General features: G+C 43.2%; 1 protein-coding gene across 4 annotated transcripts in view; it reads right to left on the bottom strand.

Annotated features, from left to right (window-relative positions):
- Positions 1 to 24,648, bottom strand: part of CEP97 (centrosomal protein 97) — a 2,210,548-nt gene that overhangs the window by 477,460 nt on the left and 1,708,440 nt on the right. For all 4 annotated transcript variants that reach the window (XM_044070962.1, XM_044070961.1, XM_044070960.1 and 1 more), the window contains one exon: positions 17,548 to 18,316. In XM_044070962.1, the coding sequence (XP_043926897.1) occupies positions 17,548 to 18,316 (769 nt within the window). The remainder of the gene's footprint in view (positions 1 to 17,547; positions 18,317 to 24,648) is intronic.

Raw genomic sequence — 24,648 nt, forward strand, 5'->3', positions numbered from 1 at the left:
GACAAGTTGGCTATCGATTCAAGGTGGCGAGCTGAGAGGTAACTTTATCTCAAAACCCTTCAGCTACTGCTCCTGCGAGCGTATCTGAAAGTTCTTCAATTAGATCTCTCTGCAGTCTACTGAAGTGTTCCATATAATTCAAAAACCTGAGAGAGGAGGTCGATGAAGAGTAAACACACTTCCCAAATCTATCCTTGTTAGGAGGATGGATAATAGGACTCTTCTGCAAATTCCTTCTTTCTGGCTGCCGCTATCACTATGGTGCCAACTGAGATACCCTTGGCCCAATGCTGTTCATCCTTAGGAGTAGATACAATTCTGCTAGGTCTCTTGGGGATCGGTTCAACGGAATCCGGACTCTTCCAGGCCCGCTGAGTGATAAGTTTAATAAGGTCATCAGTGGGCAGAGAGATCTAAGAAGTAGAAGGCTGGGCATGAAAAGCCTCCTGGTAAACGGATTCCTCTGAGGAAGGGTGAAGGGAGGTCCAGCCACCCCCTGTTTTAGGATTTTAAGGATACCCTAAAAGGAAACATCATCAGGGGGTGAATTAGGGGAACCTTCCCCCTCATTGAAATTGGTGTTTATATGAAAGACTCTTCAGGGGAGTCTAGGTGCTTCCTCTTGCACTTTTTCTTTGCAGGTGCTTCCTTGGTGGGATGGTCTGGGAAGTATGTGAAGACAAAACCACCAAAGTGGGTCATTCCTTAGGCTTTGGTTCCCCTTGTCCCAGGGATGAGACTAGAGGGAGCTCCAGTCATGGGGATAGGGATGATGCTTGGACCGACAGGGGTGGCAAGGATTGTTTCTACAATGGACAAGACCCTCTACATGATCCAGAATGCTGGGCCCCCCCACCGTAGAGGGATGGGAACCTGGAACCGAATTATACTCCTTCGGAACCATGGTCCCACCCCCAATGAAGAAGCCACCTCTGAAGCAGAAGCCTGGGTCAAACTTACAAATGCCAAGGCACAGACAGCCATGGATGGCTCCGAAATAATCGACGCTAAGCCCTGGCCCTCAGAACCAGCAATGAAGCCTTGACCCACGGAGGTCTCCGATTCCAATAAACCAGAAGAACTCAAGGTGATCCTCGGTTCTGGAGAAGAAGTTCTAGCTGGTACCAAGACAGTCAGAGATGGGAGGGTTGGGTGCCAGGGGTTGCGAAGACTCAACAGGAGTTGGAGGAGGAACCTGTGTCGATGCCGATGAAGGAGTTGTTCCGGTGCCAAGTTGGCTTGGAACAGGAGGAGGATGTAATCCCTTCGCCATCAGGAGCTGATTGAACAGTCTCATTATGTGCAATTCCGAAAGACTCTTAGTGGATCCAACAGACGAAACAGAAGGAGATCTGAGAAGCCTCGATTCCAAGAATAAACTGGGTGGCCTGTCAGCAAAAGGATACACCAAGGCTGAATAAGAGGTCCTTGGGTAAGATTTGAAATGAAGATTGCTTCAGTATCGATACCATTTCAGATACCTGTACTGAGGTTTTAAATGTAGTCGAATCATCTGTGCCTGCTGGTGCCGTAGAAACTGTTGGTACTGAAGGCTGTTTTGCCAATTTTGCTGGTGGTTCCGAGGAGCTGCTCGGGGCCGACTGTTGTCTCTTTTTTGATTAGGAAGAGGAGAAGGATGATAAGGATGAACTGGCTTCAGTTCTGGAAGCAAAAATCAAATTCCCCTCTCAAAAGACCTTTCAATATTAATTTGTTTTTCTGCTCAGTTAAGGCCCTGGTGGAGAATCTGTTGCAAACTGCACAGTCCTCCAGAAGGTGGACTGCACCAAGACAGTACAGGCAAAAAACATGTCCATCTGAATTGGGCATTTTTGATTGCATTTTTGGCACCTCTTAAAACCTGAGGTGCCTTTCAAAACTTTATCAGCCATGTTAGGTAAATAAGGGGCCTAGTTCTCAAGCTGTGCGTACACACACACACACACACACACACACACACACACACACACACACACACACACACACACACAGAGAAAGAAGAGGAAGGAACTGTTTTTTTTTTCTTTTTAAAGAAGGGATATGACAGTAAAATTACCAACTATGGTAATTATGAAAATACCAATGAACGGTAACTAAAGAGGGAAAGAAAAGTACCAACAATGGTACTTGACAGGACTATCAAAAGGTAGAAAGAAAACTGAAAGGGAACTCACATGCACACTAAATACTAGATAGAGGAGTGGGTAGTAAATAGCGGTAGAGAGAGAAAAAAATAGACTATCTAAGAAAGGAGATTAATATATATATAAAAAAAAACTTACAAAATATAGCCCAAGCTTAAGAGATAGGATCAGACGCGTCTGACACTACAAAGCGGCAAACAAGATCTGAGGTAATTTCAGAGGAGCATCATGGGTAGTGCCTAGCTTGAGAGTTTTGGAAGGTGCAAGCTGAAATAAACAGTCGAGTCTGTCCCGAGGCTCTGAACCGAGTCCACAGTCAAGGATTATGTGAAGATTGACAACATCAGATCATAAAATTTCCTTGTGAAAGGGCTCCCCAAAGGGGACTTATCTGCCAGAAAGGAGCTAAAGGCCAGCTTCTGCTGTTGTGAAACCCTCTCAGTTGCTTCTTCAAGAGGTGGCAAGGAAGTACTAAAAAGTGTCAACTCTGACTTCTGATTTTCCACCTCTAGGGCATATCAATCAGAAGTTAGAGTGAAAGTGCAGAAAGGCACCAGCAGTGCCTTTGGAATCTGGCCAGTTGTTGTTTCTTGGTCAAGACATAACTCATATAGCCTAAAGGCTACTACAGCAGTGGGACTAATGAACATTTCTATTTATGGATATGTATTGTATTCACCTCCATTTCAGCTTTCTTTTTCACCCTGGATTCAACATGTACAGCCTGTGAATTACACTTATTTCATATCTTGAATACATTTTGAAGTACTTCTGTCCCCCACCAGAGCTTTCAGATTTGATTCTAAGCTGTGCATTGCCTACTCTTGTGCCTGTAATCATAACCAGTGTATGCAGTTCTATTTGTAAACAGTCAGGCTGCTTCAAGGCACCATCCTGCACTGACAAGGCATCCTTGCCATTTTTTTTTTCATATTTGTTCATATTATGTCTAATTTGGTATAATTATTTAAACTGTAGATGTTTTGTATTATTTTTGAAGATTGTAAAATTATTGTTCTTAAAAATATTTTGTAATATTTTGGAGCTTTTCTCAGCATCCACTGAAAATGGGCTGCTACCCAGTCAAACTTTCCCGGTAATCAAATGTCCATAAATAAAACATGGTCCAATGCCATATGAGACAGCAGGAAAAATAAATGCTGAACAAGTCTTTCTGACATTAATACTTATTTATTTATTTATTTCAGTTTGATAACCGGGAAAGTCCATTGGGCCAAGAAAAATTCATTTTCAGTGGAGTCCTGGGGAGCAAAGCTTCAGTAACAATGAGAATTACAATATACAAAAATATTTAACAGCAATAATTAAAACATGTATATTAAGCAGAGCATGTAAGACATGATGATGGTACAATTAAAGTAGGAAGAAAAATACAAGCATGAGTAAATACAGTATTTAACCAAGAATCATTTGAACTTACAGCTACCAAAAAAAAAAAAAAGAGACTTCCTACAAGCTGCAAAACTACTCAGAACTAGCCTCCACACTCCTTACCCCTACCACCATACTAGATAGTACTAATCACTCTTTCTGTTAGGGCCCCCACTCTCTGGAAATCATTTTCCATGCATCTAAAAGAAAATTTCTTCTTACTCACCCCATCCAGTAACTAAAAACTACCTCTTCAAAGAAGCCCGATGCTTCTGGCTCCAATCCACCCACCTCACCTAATCAGCTATCCGCTACCATAATCTCATTTTCTCTGCTTCTCTACTACTCCATCATTTTATTCTACAATAGCCAAATTCTGAAAAGTAAACTATAGCATATTTGTGCTTTCATAAAATTAATATAGTCTGTTCCTTCCAGTTTCTTTGGTACAGTAGAAAATGTCAGGTTTCCTCTGCATGCTTCATTTTCTAACTCTATTTTTGGATTGAGAAGTCTCACACTTATTCAGCTTTTTCATTTCAACCTCTGATTTCTTTGCAGTTTTATCAGTTCATTTAAATAGCTAGTTAAAGCTTCTATATTTCCAACCTTTTGTTATTTGAGTTGATGTACTCCTTCAGTATTTAATTTATTTTAATCACCTGAATATATTTGATTTATTTTTTTCTCTAAATTACTGGAAGTCATCTCTTGAACTAAGGCTGAAACTTAACCATTATTATGGCAAACCCCAACCTCTCCTGAACAACTTTTTTGATGAACAGCTGCAGGATCCTTCCCAGCCATTGGTTTCTAGTCAGCTCTTTCATGGTTGATTTTCTTTCAGATTCTCCAATTATTTTTCTTTGCTGGCATCCTGATGGAGCACTTTCTAGCCAACAACTGAATTTTACCCAAGTAACAGTTTCAATAGCACTCATTTTTCTGTTTTTTAGGGGCTTCTTCTACTTCTTGAGATAGTAGGAAGGGTTAGCCTAGGCGTGCCAGACAGCTAAATGGTCAAGTGTTACCTCTCCAGTTCCACTTTTCCAAACTTAATTTTCTAATACATAACTTGAATGCAATATCAGTTTATACCGCTACGGTTTGTACCCTTGCAGATTGTTTTTCTTTTCCTAATAATTCTGTGACTTTGGAGTCGGTATATTTAAGTACAGGGGTGTGAAGGCCAAAGTTATTTTTCAATAAGTAGGTTTAACTTGTTTTTTCTTGATTCTTCTGGATAAGACAAGCTCATATGCAGCAAGTATGGAGTTGACTTCTCATAGTAGGCCATGTTAGAAAGTCCTGCAAAAGAGATTGAAGCTGTAAGGGATCAAAGAGAGTCCGCACAGTTGCCACTGCATGTTTTCTATTTTGGAGGTGTTTGCCTACATTCTGGGAAGCATAGCCAAACAGGACATTTTTCTAGAAGGGTGGATCCAGAAAGGCTTGCCTAGGACAACTTAAGCGTAAGTCTACTTCGGCCACCATGGTATCATCATAGCCAGACTTACAGTTGCTTATGTTAAAACCTATTGTAGAGGCCATCACACAGTCTTTTTTACAGCCACCTTGATGTCACATTCAGGCAGGTCTGCATCTGCACAGCATGGTCCACAAGAGTAAATGGAATTGGGACAGTAGGAAGGCAATTAAAGGACCAAAGTCCAAAACAGGTTTTCAGAAAAATACCTTTTTGATCATCATTGTCCAAATGCTTGGACTCCTTATAAGGTAGCAAGGTGGAAAGCTGCTGTGGTTTCTGGGATCTAAGATGGACTTTCTTAAGGGAATATATGGGAACCTAACATGGGATTCTTGATCAAGACATCACTCCACTCCATCAAGTGCTTAAAATGGGCATCTGTGCTCTTGAGAACTGAATATGTATATTATGATGCTGCAGAAATGGTGTCCACTGGGTACATTCCTTGGAGGGGATAAATCAAGATTTTTTATCCTCCTTTTCCAGATAATTGTTCACACATTTCTTTAAAGGAGGAGGACAATCAACACATCATTGACCAATGCTGACTGAATTTGTTAATTCCGCATAATCCTAAAACTGTTTCCTCAAATGAGAGATCACCTGGAAGGGAGCAACACAGAGATGAATTTTCATTATCTGTCAGCAAGCATAGCGGCTGGAAAGAAGCACTTTGGAACATACATTTTCTTGTTTAGGTCCAAATTTCACTCCCTGTACGAGTCAAAAACACTTTTTTTTGGTCCAAATGTTACTGTTCATAACAAGCACATAATACCCACCAAACTGAATAGGTTTATTATAACATTCCTCATAAAATACAAACAATTTAAAAGCTGCTGTAAAATGATATTCACAAAAAGCGTTCCATACTCTTGCTTCTGATTACCAGCTTTTGAAATGTGAGAAATAACAAACAAGTAATGTATCTAATGTTGGAACAATCACACACATCTAAAACAAGTAATGGGTGCAAACAGTTGTAAAGCAAAGCAAGCCATTAACAGTGTCAAATAACAGTAATACATATTTATAACCTGTTAGGTGAAATTCACCAGAAAGTGTTAAGGGTGAACTTAAAGACATATGCTTATGACCAAATTATATTTCAACAAGAGTTCATTTTCACTGAAATAATGACTTCAGAGACAAGTAGCAAACATAAATTAACAAAATGAACATGTATGAAAGTCAGGAGCTGAATAAATTATATTTGTTTTCCCTTTTGGAGTGGAAGATGGTCTATCTACTTGCAAAGTCAGCTCAGACATGAAAGAAATCCTTGGAGCTCATGCTTTAGTCGTATCTTTTCTTGTATAGACATACTTTTAACAAATAGAAAAACAATCACCAGCGTATACCAAGAGTCCAAGCCAGAAGAGCAAAATACTGTTATAGAAATAAAAAACAGCAGGACAGTGTGTGTGAAAGCACTTGTCCTTTTTTCATAATTATTTGCTTTTTTTTTAAAAAGTGGAGTCTATTGTCATGGCTGTCCTGCTGGTTTTTATTTCTACTTTTAAAAATGACCTCTGGTTGGATGCCTACCTTAATTGCACATAGTATAAATAATATCACTTGCATTTATAACTGTAAATAACATGCAACTTTATTGTCTCTATTTTGCTACTATACTACAGTATGTACATCTCTGCTTATTCTTTAGTCTATGTAACATTTTCTGTTTGTGTCTTCCACCATACTAAGAGGGTCGTGGCTGACAACGGTTTGTCAACCAGACTGCTTATCAAGCTGAAATAAATGATGTACAATACAAAACCATAATTAAAAGACAAAAGTCAACTGAAAAAATCATTAACTTCAAGAAATATAAAATGATTAGATGAAATAAGAAATTTCATTACAATACTCCTTTGACAGTTATGTCCACACATTCTCAAAGTTTTCCATTCTTGCATTACAGTGCAGGAAATCTTTCATGGCAGTTTGCACAGGGGGTCACTCTGAAAAAGGACTGTGTGTCCAGAAGGTTTACAAATGGGTATTAACATTTATACTACAAATGATCAGTACTACTTACTATGAAACATACTTACACTAAATGCAGTTGTTATATGCTTCTTCTTACAAGCTCCTGTGCAACTCCATACCATTAATTTAGGGGGCCTGGGGGAGGGACTTCAAACATTAGTTGGATTAATAAAATGATATCTAGAACAGGGACTAAAAACATCCACATAGGGAGACTGGATGTATGCCGGTATGTTCCACTTCCCTTACAACAACTACATAAAAAGAAGTTATGTACTCACCATAACGTTCCATCTGAGTAGGTACTTCATTTGTCTGCAACCTGTGGGTATCGGATCCGATCTCGGATTCGAGCCGGCAGCTTTCCAAGCTACAAGATCCGAGCTCCTAGCTCCTCCCCCTACCCATAATCCCCTGCTATGTGCTACATTACCTCAGATCAAATTTTTTGCCTCTTACACAACTCCTACCTTTGATAGAGGAAGTAACACCAGATAAACTGTCCTAAAGCAGAACAAAGATCTCTTTGGTGATCAGGAATCCCGAAAGGTTCGGGGGATGGCAGGGGGGGGTCGGTTGCAGACAGATGAAGTACCTACTCAGATGGAACGTTATGGTGAGTACATAACTTCTTTATCTGAAGTAGTTACTTCATTTGCTCTGCAACCTGTGGGACAGAGTCCCCAGCTACCTAGGGAAAAACCCTGGGCTGCCTATGGAAGGATATTCCGAAGCACCGCAGAGCCAAAGGAAGCCCTACCTCTCGATACCATATCCAACTTACAATGAGAAATAAACGTATGTGAAGAGGACCAGGTAGCTGCAGAGCATATGTCATCCAAGGGGATCCTAGACCAGAAGGCTGCAGAGGTGGCCACAGCCCTCGTAGAGTGAGCGCAAATTCCCGTAGGAACCGGTTTGCCTGCAGATAAGTACCCGTGGACTATGCATTGACAAATCCAATTTGCTACAGTCACTTTGGAAATGGCCTTACCCATGGCCGATTTAGCAAATGACACGAACTGGTCCGACTTGCGAAAATCCTTAGTCCTGTGCAGGTAGAAACGCAGTTGTCTGTGCACATCCAATTTATGCAATGTGTATTCTCCTTTATTCTGAAAGTTTGGGAAGAACACGGGTAAGTTTATTGATTGATTGATATTTGACTCCGAAGCCACCTTAGGTAAGAACAACGGATTAGTCCTGAGGAACACTCTATCCTTGTGAAAAATGAGATAAGGATGCTTCATACATAAGGCTTGAAGTTCTGACACCCTTTTGGCTGAAGTAATGGCCACCAAAAAGGCTGTTTTCCAAGACAAGAACTTTAATGGAATCGAATCCGCGGGCTCAAAGGGTTGGCCTGTCAAGGCTTGTAAGACTAAGGCCAAATCCCATGGAGGCACCACCACTTTCACCGGAGGCTTCAAGAGGAAAACGCCCCGTAAGAAGGTTTTACATAATTTTGTAGAAGCCAAAGATCCTAGTCCGTCTCCCACATGGAAATGGGAGATGGCTGCCAATTGCACCTTAACTGTAGAAGCACTTGTTCCTTGTCAGAATATCAGAGACAGGAAGTCTAGAATAGTAGGAATAGGAACTGTAAATGGATCCAGGCCTCTATCTTTAGCCCAGACAGAGAAACGTTTCCATTTGCTGTAGTAAATCTTCCTAGTAGTCGGCTTATGTGCTGCGACTAGAATGGCCTTAACAGGAGATGAGATACCGGGAGTCCTAGCCATCAGTGGAACTGGAGCAACCAAGCCGCAAGCTTGAGGTTCACCAGGTTTGGGGGTTGTAATCCCGCCGGATGCGAAATCAGGTCTGGAATGGGATCCAGTATCCATGGCGGAGATACACTGCGAGACCGCAGGTACGGGAACCAGATCTGGCGAGGCCAGAATGGGGCTATGAGGATAACTCTGCTCCCCAACCGACGGGCTTTCTGTATGAACTTGGTCATGAGCGGAAGGGGTGGATAAGCATAAAGTAGACCGGGCGGCCAAGCATGGACTAGAGCGTCTCTGGGATTCTCCCCTTCGGGGGGAAGCACTGCGAAGTACTCGCTGCATTTTGTGTTTAAAGGAGAAGCAAAAAGATCGCAGCAAGGCCAACCCTATTTGCGGAAGATCTGCTTCGCAACTGATGGATTGAAAGACCACTCGTACGGAGTGAGAATCACTCTGCTCAGTTTGTCCGCCAAATTGTTGGACCGACCCGGAATGTGCGTTGCTACCAGAAAGCGGTTGGTGGATATCGCCCATTCCCACACTCTCATAGCCTCCCAGCAAAGTGGGTAGGACCTGGTTCCTCCTTGCTTGTTTATGTACCAGACAACTGACATGTTGTCTGTCTGGATTGCAATAGTCCCCAGAGGTAGAAGGTTGTGGAGAGCTTGCAACGCTAGAAGCACCGCCCTCATCGCTAGGACATTGATATGCAAAGCGGTCTCCAGGGGAGTCCACGTGCCTTGGACGGTTCTGCCCGAACAATGCCCCCCCACCCAAGGCGAGAAGCATCCGTGGTCAGCGTGGCTTTGGGGGGAGGGACAACAAAAGGCCTCCCTTCCTTCAGCTCTGGGGCGTGGAGCCACCAAAGAAGGGAGTGCCTGCAAACTCTGCTCAGAGGAATCGGAGTATTCAACGGATGGAGTAGCAGGGACCACTGAACTTGAAGGGTCCACTGCAGAATCCTCATTCGCAGACACGCGTGAAGGGCGAGACTGATCACTGCTGCCATAGATCCTAGTGCCTTCAGAACTAATTCCGCCTCCGGGGCCGGGCTTTGAAGAAGAATTAGCACCTGACACAACAAGCTGTTTATCCTGTCCGCAGTTAGCATAGCTCGAGAAATGCGGGTATCTAACTTGGCCCCTATGAACTCCAGGACCTGTACGGGGCAAAGAGAGGATTTCTGGAGGTTTACAGAGATGCCTAAGCTCTGGGCAAGGGTCAGAGCATAATCTCTTGCCACGCAGAGCCGATGCCTGTTGGTGGCGGTAAGGAGCCAGTCATCTAGGTACGGGAAGACCTGAATGCCCTGAAGTCTCAGGTGGGCTGCAACCACTGCCATGACCTTGGTGAACACCCTGGGGGCTGAGGTGAGGCCGAACGGGAGAACCCTGAACTGGTAATGATTGGCTCCCAGCCAGAAGAAGAGAAACCTTCTGGATCGTCTGTTCATCAAGATGTGGTAGTACGCATCCTTGAGGTCTATCGAGCACATCCAGTCGTTCTGCCGCAGAAGGGGGAGAATAGATTGGAGGGTGACCATCCGGAATTTTTCTTTGGGAATGAACAGGTTCAAAGCGGAGAGGTCTAGAATGGGTCTTAGGTCCCCCGTCTTTTTTAGCACTAAAAAGAACCTGGAGTAATAACCCAATCCGGACTGGTCTGGGGGGACGGGCTGGATGGCTCTTTTTTCTAGCAACTTCAGGATTTCTGAAGCTGCTGCCTCCCTTCGATCGGGTGGAACATCGGGGAGGTGTCTGGTCGAGGGAGGGTGGTTTATGAAGGGGATGGTATAACCTCTGGATATGATGCGGAGCACCCATCGATCTGTCGTAATGGACTCCCAGTTTGACAGGTGCTCCGACAACCGCCCCCCAACTGCCTCCAGAGAGGGACAGCCGGGTAAGCCCTCAGGGCTGCTGCGCGGGTCTATCCGGGAAGGGTTCCCTGGACCCGAAGTTACGCGGTCCCCCTCTGCCTCTGGGCCGGCGTCCTCCTTGTCCTCCTCTGCCTCTAGAGGACGAGGGGTCCGAAGCTGGATGGGATTGCTGGGACTTACGGAACCACAGCTTCTTTTGTCCCCTATGATTCCTAGAAAAGGATCGTTGGGGATTAGAGAAGCGGACCCCGATGGCAGACAGCGTCTTCCCATCCTTCTCGCTTTGGACCAGCATCTCGCGAACGGTCTTGCCGAAGAGCGAAGATCCGTCAAAGGGTGCATTCACGAAGGACGCCTTGAAGGGATCCGCGAAATCACAAAGACGGAGCCAGGAGTGACGTCACAAGATGACCCCGGCTCTGCTGGCCCTAGCGGCCCACTCCGTGGCATGGGAGAGTAGACGCATGGACGTGTTAGAGATGGATTTCAGAGTGGCCATACGAGTCGAGAAAACTTTTTTGTCCTCGACCGACATGGACACCGGGGGGGCTGCAGCGTATTCCTTAATTAAGTCTCGTTGCAGCCTAATGGTATGTGCCATATAGTTCAGCGCCCTTACAGAAAAGGTCGCTGAACTAAACATCAGCTTCCCAATGCGGTCCAGTGCCCGAGATTCCTTATCTGGCGGGTGAACTGAAGAACTCTCCTGCGCGAGTTCTCTCCTGGTGGCAGCTGCCACCAATATGGCAACCACGGGGGTTCCCTTGGCCCAAGACAATCTATCCACTGGGGGGCTAAGGATCTTGTCGGGTCGCTTCGGGATAGGCTCCACGGTGTCGGGCTCCTTCCACGCCCTGGTAGTAATGAGGTCTACCAGGGGGTCAGCCGGGGGGGACACCCAGGAGGTAGAAGGGCCTGCCTCAAACGTATCCAGGAACACGGATTCATCCGCGGAAGGTTTTTAGGCAGACCACCCCCCTCTAATACGCAACATTTCCATGATGTCTCCGAAGGAGACATCCTCAGGGGGTGACCTTGGGGAACCTTCCCCTTCATCTAAATCCATGTCGGTTGTAACGGACTCGGGGGAGTCCAGGTGCCTCCTCTTGCACCGACATTTACGAGGGACCTCCTCGGTGGGACTGTCCGAAGAAGGCTCAACAACGGGATCCTGTTCCTCTAAGGGAACCAACTGGAGGGCTTGAGCAGGCTGTCCCGATGGTCGGATGATGGAGGATAGACCCACATGCAGCGGGGGTACGGGAGGATCCAACGCCCGAACCGGGGACCTGGAGGTCCTCGACAGTACCCTCTCCACAACCTCAAAAATCCGAAGGAGAGCTACTCTCGCCAGGCTCCAAGAGCAATCTCCTCGGCTCTGAGGTAGGGATCGGGGTCGGAGCTGATGCAGCCGGAGCCGAGAGAGAGGTGTGCTCCGAACCCAACAGAGCCGAAGACACACCAGCTCCCCCGGATCCGATGCTCAGCCCTCGGCCCCGAGAGCTCGGATCCAACAGACTCGAAGGCACAGTCGGCGTCGAAGCGACCGGAGTTACTGGCGCCGACGAATCCCTGGTTCTGAAAGGGCCCGGATCCGATAACTCCGAGACCCGAAAACGGGTCGGAGAAGGAGTAATCGGAGCAAATATGGGGGCCACGCTCCCCCCCAGAGAGGGGGGGGAGGCAAGAGCACCCCCATCTGCATTTGGGTCTGGATGAATCGGCGCATCATCCGATCCATATCTGCTTCAGTGAGACTTCTGGTTGATCTTGAAGAAGTCGTCGAGGTGGGCCGGGAGGGTCGCCTCGACGACCTCGAGGGAGACCGATCCTCCTCCTCCAGCTCCGGAGAAAAACGAGGTGAACGGAGCCGAGAGGGGGAGGATCCGTAGACCCTCGAGGGAGACCTAGCCAGCTTAGACGGCGGGGCTGAGGGTTGAGTCTCAGCCCGCCTTTTGTGGGACTTATGTCCCTTGTCCTTGTGTCTTTTCTCCACCGTAGTGGAGGTACCTGAATCCCCCGAACTCACAACCAAAGAGGGAGGTTGAGTCCCAGGTTGAGTCGGGGGCACAGAAGGCACGAGGGCTGCCGAGACAGCCTGTGCCTGAGAGGGGGAGGAAGAAGAAGCCGATTCCTGAGGCAACAAGCCCGCCAGGATCAGCTTGTTCTTCCTGTCCCTAATAGCTCGGGGATTAAAGGCCGCGCAGATTGTGCAGGCCGATGACAAGTGGGCCGCCCCCAAGCATAAAACGCACTGAGTGTGGCCATCCACCGGCGAAAGTTTATGGCCACACTCAGTACATTTTGAGAACACCGCCTTAGGTCCTTCAGCCATAACACCACTCATACCAAAACACACCCAAACAATAAGAGGGGGGAGGGTGAAAGTCGGGAACTAACAGAAAACTAGTTAGAAAAGGGGAACAAAGGTATCTAACTACACTATCGATAACTAACCCAGAAAAAACTACACACTCTCACACTAGAAAAAATATTTTTTTTTTTTTACAGAAAAAAGAAAAAGGTTCAATCTCACCAAAAGCCAAGGAGCTCTTCAAAAGTAGCTGCTTCAGCCATGGCAAAAAAACGATCTGAGGTAATGTAGCACATAGCAGGGGATTATGGGTAGGGGGGAGGAGCTAGGAGCTCGGATCTTGTAGCTTGGAAAGCTGCCGGCTCGGATCCGAAATCGGATCAGATACCCACAGGTTGCAGAGCAAATGAAGTAACTACTTCAGATCTGCATATTATATGATAGTGGTAAGCAAAAAGAGATCCTGAAAAAATTCAGATACTTGAGAAATTTGAGTGGAGCAACTGGCAGCAGCAGGATTTACCTCAGACAGGGTGGTCCTCAAGCTGCACATCCATTATTCCTCTTGTTAATGTGTCACTGGATGATCTGGGTTAATCTGAAGAATGGTGCAACAAATGAAGAACAAATGAGTGTCAGGTGATTGGGGTCCTGGCACTCGAGGCAGTACATTCCAGAGGTAAAACCAAATCATGACAGATATGTGCAGGCCTGGTACTGGTCTCAAACCATACTCCCTAAGGGTGGGCCTCTGTTCCATCAAGGACAAGTCCTACTAGATGCTAATCAGCACATACCCATCCAATATCTGGGCCAGCCCCATCTGTTCCAAATAGTGCAGAATCCTTCTTTGACAAGGGAGAAGACAGAAAAATAAATTATTAGACAGCACATAATACAAGGTTATAATTGATGAGATAATTGCAGTTCTTTGCAGTTAATGGAATTTTTATCTGCTCCATGTACTATTAGTTACAGGGAAAAAAATTGCCAAGTGTTTTTCTGGCTTTGAAAGCCATAAAACATTTAGCGGACTTGAGCCCATAAGACAGAAAAATATATAAAGATGGGAGATCATAACAATAATTAATGTCTTGTAAAACTTATTCAAAGGTATAATGGGTACCTTCTGAGTGCAGAGCATCCAAATATCTCTTAATATAAATTTACTGTGACAGAAGTGTTATAGCTTACATCACATTACTGCAATAAAGCCATGTGTAAGAATACTGGGAGGCAATAAGGCTTGGTTTCATTGGAGAAGTTGGCTTGCTTTTGTCTTGTATATTGTCTTGTATATTGAATTTTATGATACAATATTCTGCAACAGAAATGAAAATAAAGAAAGGCTCTGTCATTTAGATACCTGGTCAGTAGAAGATGATGTGTATGAAGCCTAGATATGTGAAAAGTAAACTATGAAGGCAGAAAATACAACATTATGAAACTGCAAAACGTATAACAAGGTTTATGAATTAAAATCCTAGAATAACAAAAAGGAAATCTTGAAGGAGTATGTGCACAGAATACCGAGCACTGGAATGAGGTGGACCATGTGGAAGTCTACAAAGTGTGTTTTTGCAACATGAGAAGTACAGAATGTTGAAAATGGACTGAAATAAGACATGAATGTATATAAAAAAGTAAGTCTTACTACAAAAGTTTGGAAAAGCAGCCCATTTGGGACTGTGTCTGTGGGGATGGACAAAGCACCAGTGCATGGGAAATGGATTTACCTGGATCAAATTTGATAAGGAGATGTACAATATTTTTGCAAAATATGCAGATCAGTGTATAACAGAGTGCTGTCACAGCAGCTGGGTTGTTGTCCAATGCACTGCCCTACCAACTTAGATATCATTGCATCACCCACAATAATCCATCACTGAGTAGCTGAACCTATTAAGGTGTATGGTCATGGTCCTCATGGTGCTAGAAATGCTTCTTCCTAGGTGCTCTTGAATTTCCTTGTAGCTAAGTGTGTGAAGTATTATCACTTCATGGACATCCAAGCACACAACTGTATGTGATTAAGGGCACAGCCATCATCTGCAACTTAAGGTTGAAAAAGATGTCTGGAATGTTCTCAGGGTTAGTGGGCTAAGGCTAACAGCTTTTTTCCGAGTACTGCAAACACTGAGTTACTTCCACAAGGACCAGTAAGGCCACAGATCTGCACTTGATGACAGTTTGCAATAAATGACAAACACATCCATGGTGGCTTAATGACGGAAAAGCAATTACAATACTGGTGGTTGTTCTTCTTCTTTCGGCTTTTCCCGGTTAGGGGTCACCACAGTGGAACTCCAGTCCGCTAATGATTGGCAGTAGATTTTTACGGTGCCGAGGTGCCAGCTTGACGCCCAACCTTCAACCAAGGCACGCCCATTCAAGCATGTCTTTCGAATGCCACTCGACTGCGGGGAGGACATGCAGACTCCACACAGAAGGCGCTCCAGCCGAGAATCGAACGGGAGAACCTCTTGCTGTGAGGCGACAATGCTACTGCTGCACCACCACGGCTTCCAGCAATTATAATACTGGTGACTTTCTCAAAATCTGACACAACATACTGAGGTTTCAATGTCACACTCTTCTCAGCCATGTAGTCGGTATTGTAAACAACCAGAGATTTTGATGACCTTAGGTACACACATACTGGCAACATTCCTGTACTGGCACTGCACCCCAAATACCACTGAATTTTCTACATTTGCCTATAGATTTTACAGGGAGGGGCATCCATGACATATAATTCAGACATGTATAGGTCAATGAAGTTGGCTGCCAAATATAGCAGATGCACTACTATTTCCTCCTTTGCAGAACTGGTCCCTCTATGCAGGAATAATTTTTCCCATAGTGGGAAAAATTCTGGGTGAAAATCCCACACTGGGCTGAGGCTATCAAGTTATATTTGGGTGCCCTCCTCTACTTTGCTGTTATCATATGTGCAGGTTATGTTAGGGTGTCCCTCCTCTGAACTCCTGTCCTCACCTGTGCTTCTTGCAAGATATCCTGAACCATCTTGCACAGGATGTTGCTGGTCTCCTCACCCAACTTGTGGACCCTATCCACTAATGTGGCTTCACTGGTGATGTAAAATTCTATGGTATTACAGTGTCCAATGGCCATCTGCATCTTCTCCTCGAGTATTACTGACATTGTAACTAACCTATTATGGCACTTACTAGTGGGCTTCTGAATGCAGTGCCAATACTGCTTTCCCTTTTACTGCATTTTCTTTGTAATAAATGTATCCCTTAATGGTGAGGCACCGGATTCCCATCTATGACAGCGTAAAGTCATACACTTTACCCTCTTGCCTGATAGGATTATTATCTTGTGAACAAATCTCTTCTTCAGGAATACTGAAATTCATGCCTCTGCATATTGTCATCTCTGTTGTCAACTGTCAGAGTGCTGTGAGCTCCAAATTTATACATCCTGTCTCTGTGCTCTGTAGTGAAATGTTTTCCATCTTGTCAGCATTTGTACTGACAATGCAGAGGGTGCAACTAAGCAATAAGTGGTTGTATGGCTAGAATGGATAGTTGGCTGTAGGGGCTACTGGTTGAGACTACAACATTACATTACACTCACAAAGACTTAATTTTGTCATGCAACATTATATATGACATTGCTGTGTGCCTTCCCAACTGTTGTTTTACAGTTTATTGGGAAGTGGAGTGTCAGAGGTCCTGTCTTTTTGGTATGTCATGTTTGTACTCTCTTCAGTCACTGAAGTTATCAATCTCCAATCACCACTGGCCAAACTGGGGATTTGTTGTCTTTATTCCTACATCTTGATGTGACATTAACTTCTGGTATAAAAGGAACAGTTAAACATCCTGACTTCTCAGGAGTTGGTACACAGATTGAGATATATTCATAAGATTTAACTGTGAGTATACACCTTCTAAACTATGAACATACAAAACATTTCTGGTATTCAAAGCTCTGCTGTTTTTTTTTCCTGTATGTTTCTGTGTACCACTAATTGTGTGTCTAGTGTACTTGTGTGATGGTTTTATTTTAAAATCAGCAACTGCAGTGCAAATTTGATGCAACCAGTATTAAATCTGGAGACTAGTAGGTTTGACAGTGGATGTTTGCTAATAAGAAAGATACTATCATCCATAGACATACATGTACCTTAAGTCACTAACTTATCCTGCTAAAGTCTACTTGTACCCTTGCTGCTTTATTAACTCTATTCAACATTATGGCTGGCAGTTTAATTCTGAGATGAAATAGGTCTGTACAATCAAGTAAATCTTAATCAAAGGAAAGTGTTCAGGTTTGGCATGATTTGTCTTGAAATAAACTTCCAGAATGCTAAAATACTTCATCAAAACGACCACAGTGCAGAAAATAATTTATCTTATCCCTTTGGGCTAGTTCTTCCAAAATGGTTAGTACAAAATACTACCCAAAGCTTGCATGGCTCATAATATTTTTTTCTCAATTAAACTACCAGTCAACACACACCATTTATGTCATACAGATGTCCTATAAGTAACAAAGTAGAAGGGAAGCACTTTGAATGTAATACTGAAGTTAAAACTATGAGAAAAAAAAAACAAAACAAAAAACTGCTTACTCACCTGGCCACTTCATTTGTCAAAATCACAATGTGTTCCTGCATTCGTTGAAGCCTGATTTCATATCGTATGTCCTTAACTCTGCAGTTGAAGTTTCTGGCAGAAAATCCTCTCCAGCATGCTTGAATTCGGGTAGCAGCTTTGTTCAAATGTTGAAATGTATTGAGGTGTTCATCAGGGATGCAATGTTTCAAAGGCTCATTCTCCACAGATGAACTGGTGTCACAGACTTTTATCAACTCTGACTTTTTGTCTGAAGTGAAGTCTCTCATAGGCTGATGGCAATCCACAACTGCTGTAGATGGCAAATAGCCACTAACGCTATTTGTATAAAACATGAGATTGAGACTTGGACTAGGGAACCCTTCACTCTGCTTATTTTTCTTTTCTGTTTCTCTGTCTTTATCACTGCCTTCTTTGGTTTGATGAGCTAGTCCTACCGAAAAGGTTTGTTTCTTAGAGTCACCACTCTGCCTGCACAATTTACTTTCAAATTCAAGGAGAGCTGTATCTCCTTCAGAAACAAGTGTGTGTTCAGGCTTTCTGTGCTCTAAGCCTGGGGATAACTCAGATGTGTCAGGCATAAATGCTGATTCTGAAGGGAGGAGACTGCAGTTCAGTTTGTCCTCATCTCTCTGGAGGTCCTCTACGAAAATATCACCATAAGTGTCTCTCTCACTCTTCCCTGACACTGCAACCATGTTTTTGACTGCAAAAGAGTTGTCTTCAGTTGTGTTCATGTCAATCCAGGAGTTGACTTTAATCATTGGTTCTACAACACAAACAGGTAAGTACATGGAAGTTAAATTGCATTATGTGCTCAGTATTACCATATAGCACATTCTACTTGAAATAAAGGCAAGTCTAAAAGGGTACCATTAGCAAAGACTATATACTGCCTAAAAGTAGAACAGTAATGCTACTTCATATGTAGATTTTTTTCCTGCAACAGTGCTTTGTAAACAAACACTTTTGTCAGCATTGATTTTAACAGATGACGTCTGTTGCAGTGAGTGACGTTACCTGAATACCTTCCAGTGATTTAACTTAATCTCTATTAACTCAGTATTTCAGACAATTTTACTTAAAATACCTTTGTGATAAAACTTTACTTTTATGCTGCTCATGCAGAACAACAATACACTGAAACTAGGAAAATACTTGTGAGTCACAGATGTGAAAGGCTTACAACTGTACTTGCTTTGTGGCAGGAGATCATCTTTACATTTTTCTCTTGACCTATGTAATGCACTAATCCAATGTGGACCCACTTTCTACACAAAATGGGTGCAGAGCACAGACCGATATCATATGCTAAATATCAAACAAAAATACATGAAAATTACTTAAAAAAACATTGACAGTATTTGGCATATTCACTATTTATAGGCAATCACATCAGTCAACACTATACAGTCTTACGCTGGAGTTATACATAGTTATGCAAATCTTCAACACAAGGGAACACTTATTTAACAAAATATCTGTTTAGGAACATGAATATGTGACAGCCCGCAGTAATTCAGACAGCAAAGAAGGGCAAGGAAGTAAAGACAATGGAGGGGCAGATGATGTATAGTGCAGACGTCCGATAATAACTGAACTGACTAATATAACAGCTTGTACATGTAATAGTTGCTTAAGTAATTGTTTAAAATATGAGATTTCTTTGAGTGGCAGGGAGTCCAAAATGTTAGTCTTAAAAGGGAAAGGAATGACACCAGAGTGGAGACTATCTTAGAACAACCAAGATATGTGGTATGTGAAGAAATTAATTTTAGTTTGTCAGGAAGGTAGAAGAAAATTAATTGCATAAAGTTTAAACATGAAAGAATTGAGCAACATATCTAACCATTCTTTAACAAGCAGCCACCTGCCTTTGTAAAGGACTGAGCAGTGGTGCTCTCTGCCTGGAACCAACATAATAAAACTGTATGTCTGTCTGAAGTATGGTTTTGTGGAAGGAATATGTAATGAAGGGAGTTCATATCTGAGCTAAACAAAAAATCATACCTTTTACTACAGCATGCCCATCTTCAGAGATGAAGTACAAGATTTTGTACACCTCCAACAAAAGTTTTGTGGATCTCTGTTTTTTAAATTTCAATGAAATAATCAAAGGAGACAGATGGAGGGGTCAAGCCATATATCAAAGCAGTTAATGTGTAAGTTGGTTTGAAGTTTAAGACCATACGGATGACAGGTTAGAGTGGAGGGATGAGTATAAGGTGGCAATGGTATCTAAGATCACTACCTTGGTTTTATTTGTGCTTTTGGAAAGAAAGTATTTCTTAGGAGAGTGGCCAATTTGTTGTATGAATTATAGTGAAATCAACAGTGACTTGTTTTTGTATTATCCCAGTAGTGAAGTCTGTTCCTTTCCGGAAGCACTTAGATATATATGGTAATGATGCCAGATTGTTCTGTTAGCAGTTTGCTTTAAGATGCCTAATTACTTTTTAGTCTTTTGTCTGTATCCCTAAATGTACAGAGAAATAGGATTTCTATTTTCACCAAGCTTCATGTCTAGTTTCAGGAGTGCACTTTTTTTTAGTCATCTATGCACGTCTAGATCATTTTTATGCCTACTGATAAGAGGGTGAAGGGTAATTTGAAGGTGAACAGGCAAGCAGACTTGAGAGAAAAATGGCTTAGTACAGGCACAGTTTCCTTGACAAAATGGCGATGAGTTAACAAAAGAGAGGACAGGTGAGAAAGTTTGTTTCCTCTATAGACACTGCCCTGACTGTTAGACTCAGTAGGCCTTTATGCAGTGTTAGACATACCTCTGAACTGCTACGATTTATGTAGTGTTACTATTTTTAGTCCTCAGATTTAGCCTTGATCTTCCTAGACGTGCGATGTTCCTCATAAAGCCAGACCAGTTTATGGCAACATACATTTAAATACGTAAACTAAGTCTAAGGAAAGATTCGCTACCACTGACTGCATACACTCATGTATGTTTACTGTGGGGGAAAAAATGGAAGTGCTTCTCTTTCTGGCTTTATTTTTTTAAGCCTTTTTAAGCCAGTGCTATGGTTTTTAATGCTCAAAGGCTGAGAAGTATGGAATTTATGCTAAAGAAGAATAATGGGTAAGTTTAGAAGTTTGATTACTTGATGTAGGGCTGATTTCAGTGACTTCACCAATCACTGCTCCCAAGATAGCAATCTTTATTAAGCCAAATTTGTTACTATGCTCTGCTTTAGCAATAATTCACATTTATGTGGGGATAATGCAGGACTTACCCATGCTTGGCATGGTTCAATCATGAGGGTGAAGCCCAAATGATCAGACAAAGCCAGCTTTGGATAAACTTTGCATTACCCATGCCCAAACATGAGTTATTGCTGTTACTCAAAGAAATTATTTAAGAAAGAAATGTCTTACTATGTGAAAATAATGTTATTTTTATGACAAGACTTTAATCCTCTTTCACTTCTCCTGCCACCTAGAAAACGACTGAATGAAGTATGGCACATGAGCAAGGCATGTTTGACCCGATGCTTGCACAGTACATCACTGAAATGCAACTTTCGTTTCTGTTTTTAGTACTGAATTAAAATGCAGGTACTTGCATTCACAGACTGCAAAGATATGCACCTTGGACACAGGCATCTTTGTGTGTGTGTGTTGGATTATTTTATTTTTTGCTTTAAATTTTTACTGCTTGTTGTACTGTTTTTTGAGCTATCTGTAGATTGGATATTGCTGCTGTTTGTACAGATCAGTATTCATCCTGTTGACAGTCTGCTTTTTGAGAGGCTGGTAGAATCCTGACTGCCTCTTTAATGACGGACTCATCCCTAGCCATCACTGGAATTGTTGGAGAATCCAAGAAGTTAGTTTTTGAATCTGTAAGTTCAGGTGAAGCTACCTGGTGGGGTGTGTGTTCAGGTCCAGGACACAATTTAAGAGCAGCTGAGGTTCCTTTAAGTGAGGCTTTAGCAGGGAAACCAAATCTGTCTAGGTCACACCTCAGAGCCTTCTGCAGAAATATGGACACCAGAGAAAGGGGTGTGTATGCGTATAGGAGTCTGCACGCAGGGCCCAATGCTGTGGCAAAGCATTCCTGGGAGTCTGTCACAGTGAGAGAATCATGGCAAAATAGCTGCTGCATTTGGTGTTGCATGGGGTGGCAAAAAGATCATAGCAGGAAGTGCCACAGGGACTGAATAGTCTCTGGACTGAGCAACCACTCGAAAGGCATTAGGAAATTCCTACTCAGCCTGGATGTGTGTTGCCACCAGAAAGCAGTGTGAGGGCATCACCATTTGACAAAACCTCACACCTTCCTAACATAAGGGGTAAGATTTGGTCCCCCCCCCATTTGTTAATATACTAAACTACCATCATGTTATCTGTTTTACTGGATATCACACACTGTGAAAAGTAGTCTTGCAGTCCATGCAGCACCAGGAGGACTACCCTCAACTCCAATTTATTTATGTGAAGGTTGGCCTCATTGTCTTTCCCAAGACCTTGGACCATTCCCCTTTCATAATGCCCCCCCACACCCAATGGAGGATGCATAAATGGTCACTGTTTCTACAGGAGTTGGGATTTGAACAAGTTTGTCAGTCTGAACCACTTGGGTTTGTAACCACCAATGATGATGTTTTCTGCTTGATTCTGTGACAATTATGGTCTCTGAAATATGATGGCAGCTTTGTGGCCATTGAATTTGAAGGAACCAGTGCAAGATTCTCATATGAAAATAAGCAAATTCTACCATCAAAATTGAAGAAGCCATCAAGACAAGAGTCTGAGAACTAAGCGTGTGGTAGGGCAGTTGCTGAGTAAAAGATTTTTGACTGCAGATCATAACGTCTCAATGCTTTCCTGATGAAGAGAGAGTGAGACAACATAAATAGTGGTACCCAAATGACATCCCAGAAAGACTAGTCTCTGAGTGAGATTTCGGTTGGATTTATGTAGGTCTACAGATATGGCCGGGAAGTTGTAGAGGCAAAGAGGATAATCCCTGGCTTGCTGAAGAGACTCCATTAAGGGGGTAGCCAAGAATCTGTCACCTAGATATGGGAAAATCTTGTACCCTTAAAGTCATAAATGGGCTGCTATGACAGACATACATTTAGTAAACATCCTGGGATTATGGTGAGGCTAAATAGCAGCACTCTAAATAGGTAAAGGCTGGCACCTATTCAGAAATATAGAAATCTCCTGGAATCCCTCACTGTCTTTATGTGAAGGTAAGTTTCTGGAAGATCCACTGAGCACATCCACTCATTTTTCCAGAAACAGGGCAAAACTGACTGAACTGTGTCTATTCTTACATGAATCTTTTTTACATAAGTGCTCAGAAGGCTGAGATTCAATATGGGCCTGAGGTCCTTGATCTTTTTTGGAACCAAAAAAAATCTGAAATAGTATTCTTACCTTATCCCGTCTCATGCGACCTCCTGGATGGCTCTTTTTGTAAGACAGGAATCCTATTTTGAAGCAGCCTTTAACTAGCTGGCTGGGATGTCTGGCAATAGATAACGAAGTTGAGGGGGAGTTTCCTTAAATGGAATGAAACAGCCTGTGGATATTATCCCTCTTACCAAATTGTCTTGTGTGATGGTGAACCACAAGTCTGGACAGAAGGACATACATTCCCTGACTGCCTCCAAAGAGTGGCAATCAGGCAGACCTCAAGGGATTCTGGGGTTTCCTGTTGGAAAAGAGATGTTGATATCCCTGATTCTGTGGAACTCCTCAGCCTCTGGATCTGTGACCATTGATGGAGTTGCCTCTGCCACAGTTGATCCTGTCAGAACATGAGCCAAACTGACATCTAGACTTATGGAACCAGACTTAATGAGGCTCTTTTTGGTTCCTATTGCAAGAGGATTGGGGGCCTCAAACTTGATTCTGACAGAAAGAGTTTTACTGTCTAGCTCACTTTTCTGCATCTTCTCTCTCATGGATAGGACAAACAAGGATGACCCATCAACGACAGCATTTATGATGGATGCTTTAAAACTGTATGTGAAATCACATTGGCACAGCCAGGCATGGTGCCTCATTGATATGCCAGTTCCATCTGCACTGGTTCCTCTATCAGCTGCATTATGCATGAGGCACATGGAGAGTTTTGTAAATAGTAGACATGGTCATCATACTAGCTTACAGCTGTTTCTTAGATTGCGATGCCAATCAATTCCTCAGAGTTGTCATTCTGTATATCTTCCTTGTCCAGATGGTCCTGGGGAGGTGGTTGATGGACCAAGCTCCCCCGTCACAACAACTCTAGTATGTTACCGAAAGAGGCATCTTCAATACAGGATTGTGGGATCCCTCTCTATCCTCCAAGTTAGTATCTGAGGTGGCAACTCCAGTTGGGAGTATGTGTGTTTTATTTTACACTTCCTCTATTTTGGAGGTTCAAGAGATAAGTCTCCTCACTCCTCAAAGGACTATCTCAGTCCTTGGGCAGTAGGTGTGAGGCCACTGGAAGGAGTCTGACCTGTGGATGCCTGAGCAGAATAAGACAAGACTAAATGAGGACTATAGAGTGGAAATGCGATCACTGGAGCATGTGTATTCACTGTCTTAGGTGAAGCATTGATTTTTCCAACTGGAAAGTTGTATCTACCTCCAACAGATCTGAGGAGACTGTTCCTGCTGATAGATCCAATTCTTTCTTTGGAGAAAGAATGCAACCTCAGGAATGACCCCCAAAACCAAAAAGCTTGCAGGGACAACGAGGGAACCAATAACTTTGATTCGAACATATGTCTCTGACACCACCAGTGAACCCAAGGGCAACGATCCTGTTGTCAGAGCTGAAGCTGCTGTTTGGGTCCAAGACTCAAACTGATCTGATGAAGCTGCAGTTGAATTATTTGGAACAATAATCCCTGGTGGCAACGATGCATGGAATGTTGGTCTCTGGGTCACTGAGATCAACAGTTCAGATGAAACCAAAGCCAAGATGCGGATCAGTGAGGGGAGCCAGGACAGGGGAAATCTGCAGAGCTCCAACCACCATTGCAGCCAAAGGGAATGGAATGATCTTATCTCAGTCCGGGCCTTAATGAATTTTTGCACCAGACAACCCAAATCAGCCTCAGGTGTAATTTTGTGTGACCCGAA

Source organism: Protopterus annectens, chromosome 5.part0, assembly GCF_019279795.1.
Source record: "Protopterus annectens isolate FY-2018-M chromosome 5.part0, PAN1.0, whole genome shotgun sequence".
NCBI lineage: Eukaryota > Metazoa > Chordata > Ceratodontiformes > Protopteridae > Protopterus > Protopterus annectens.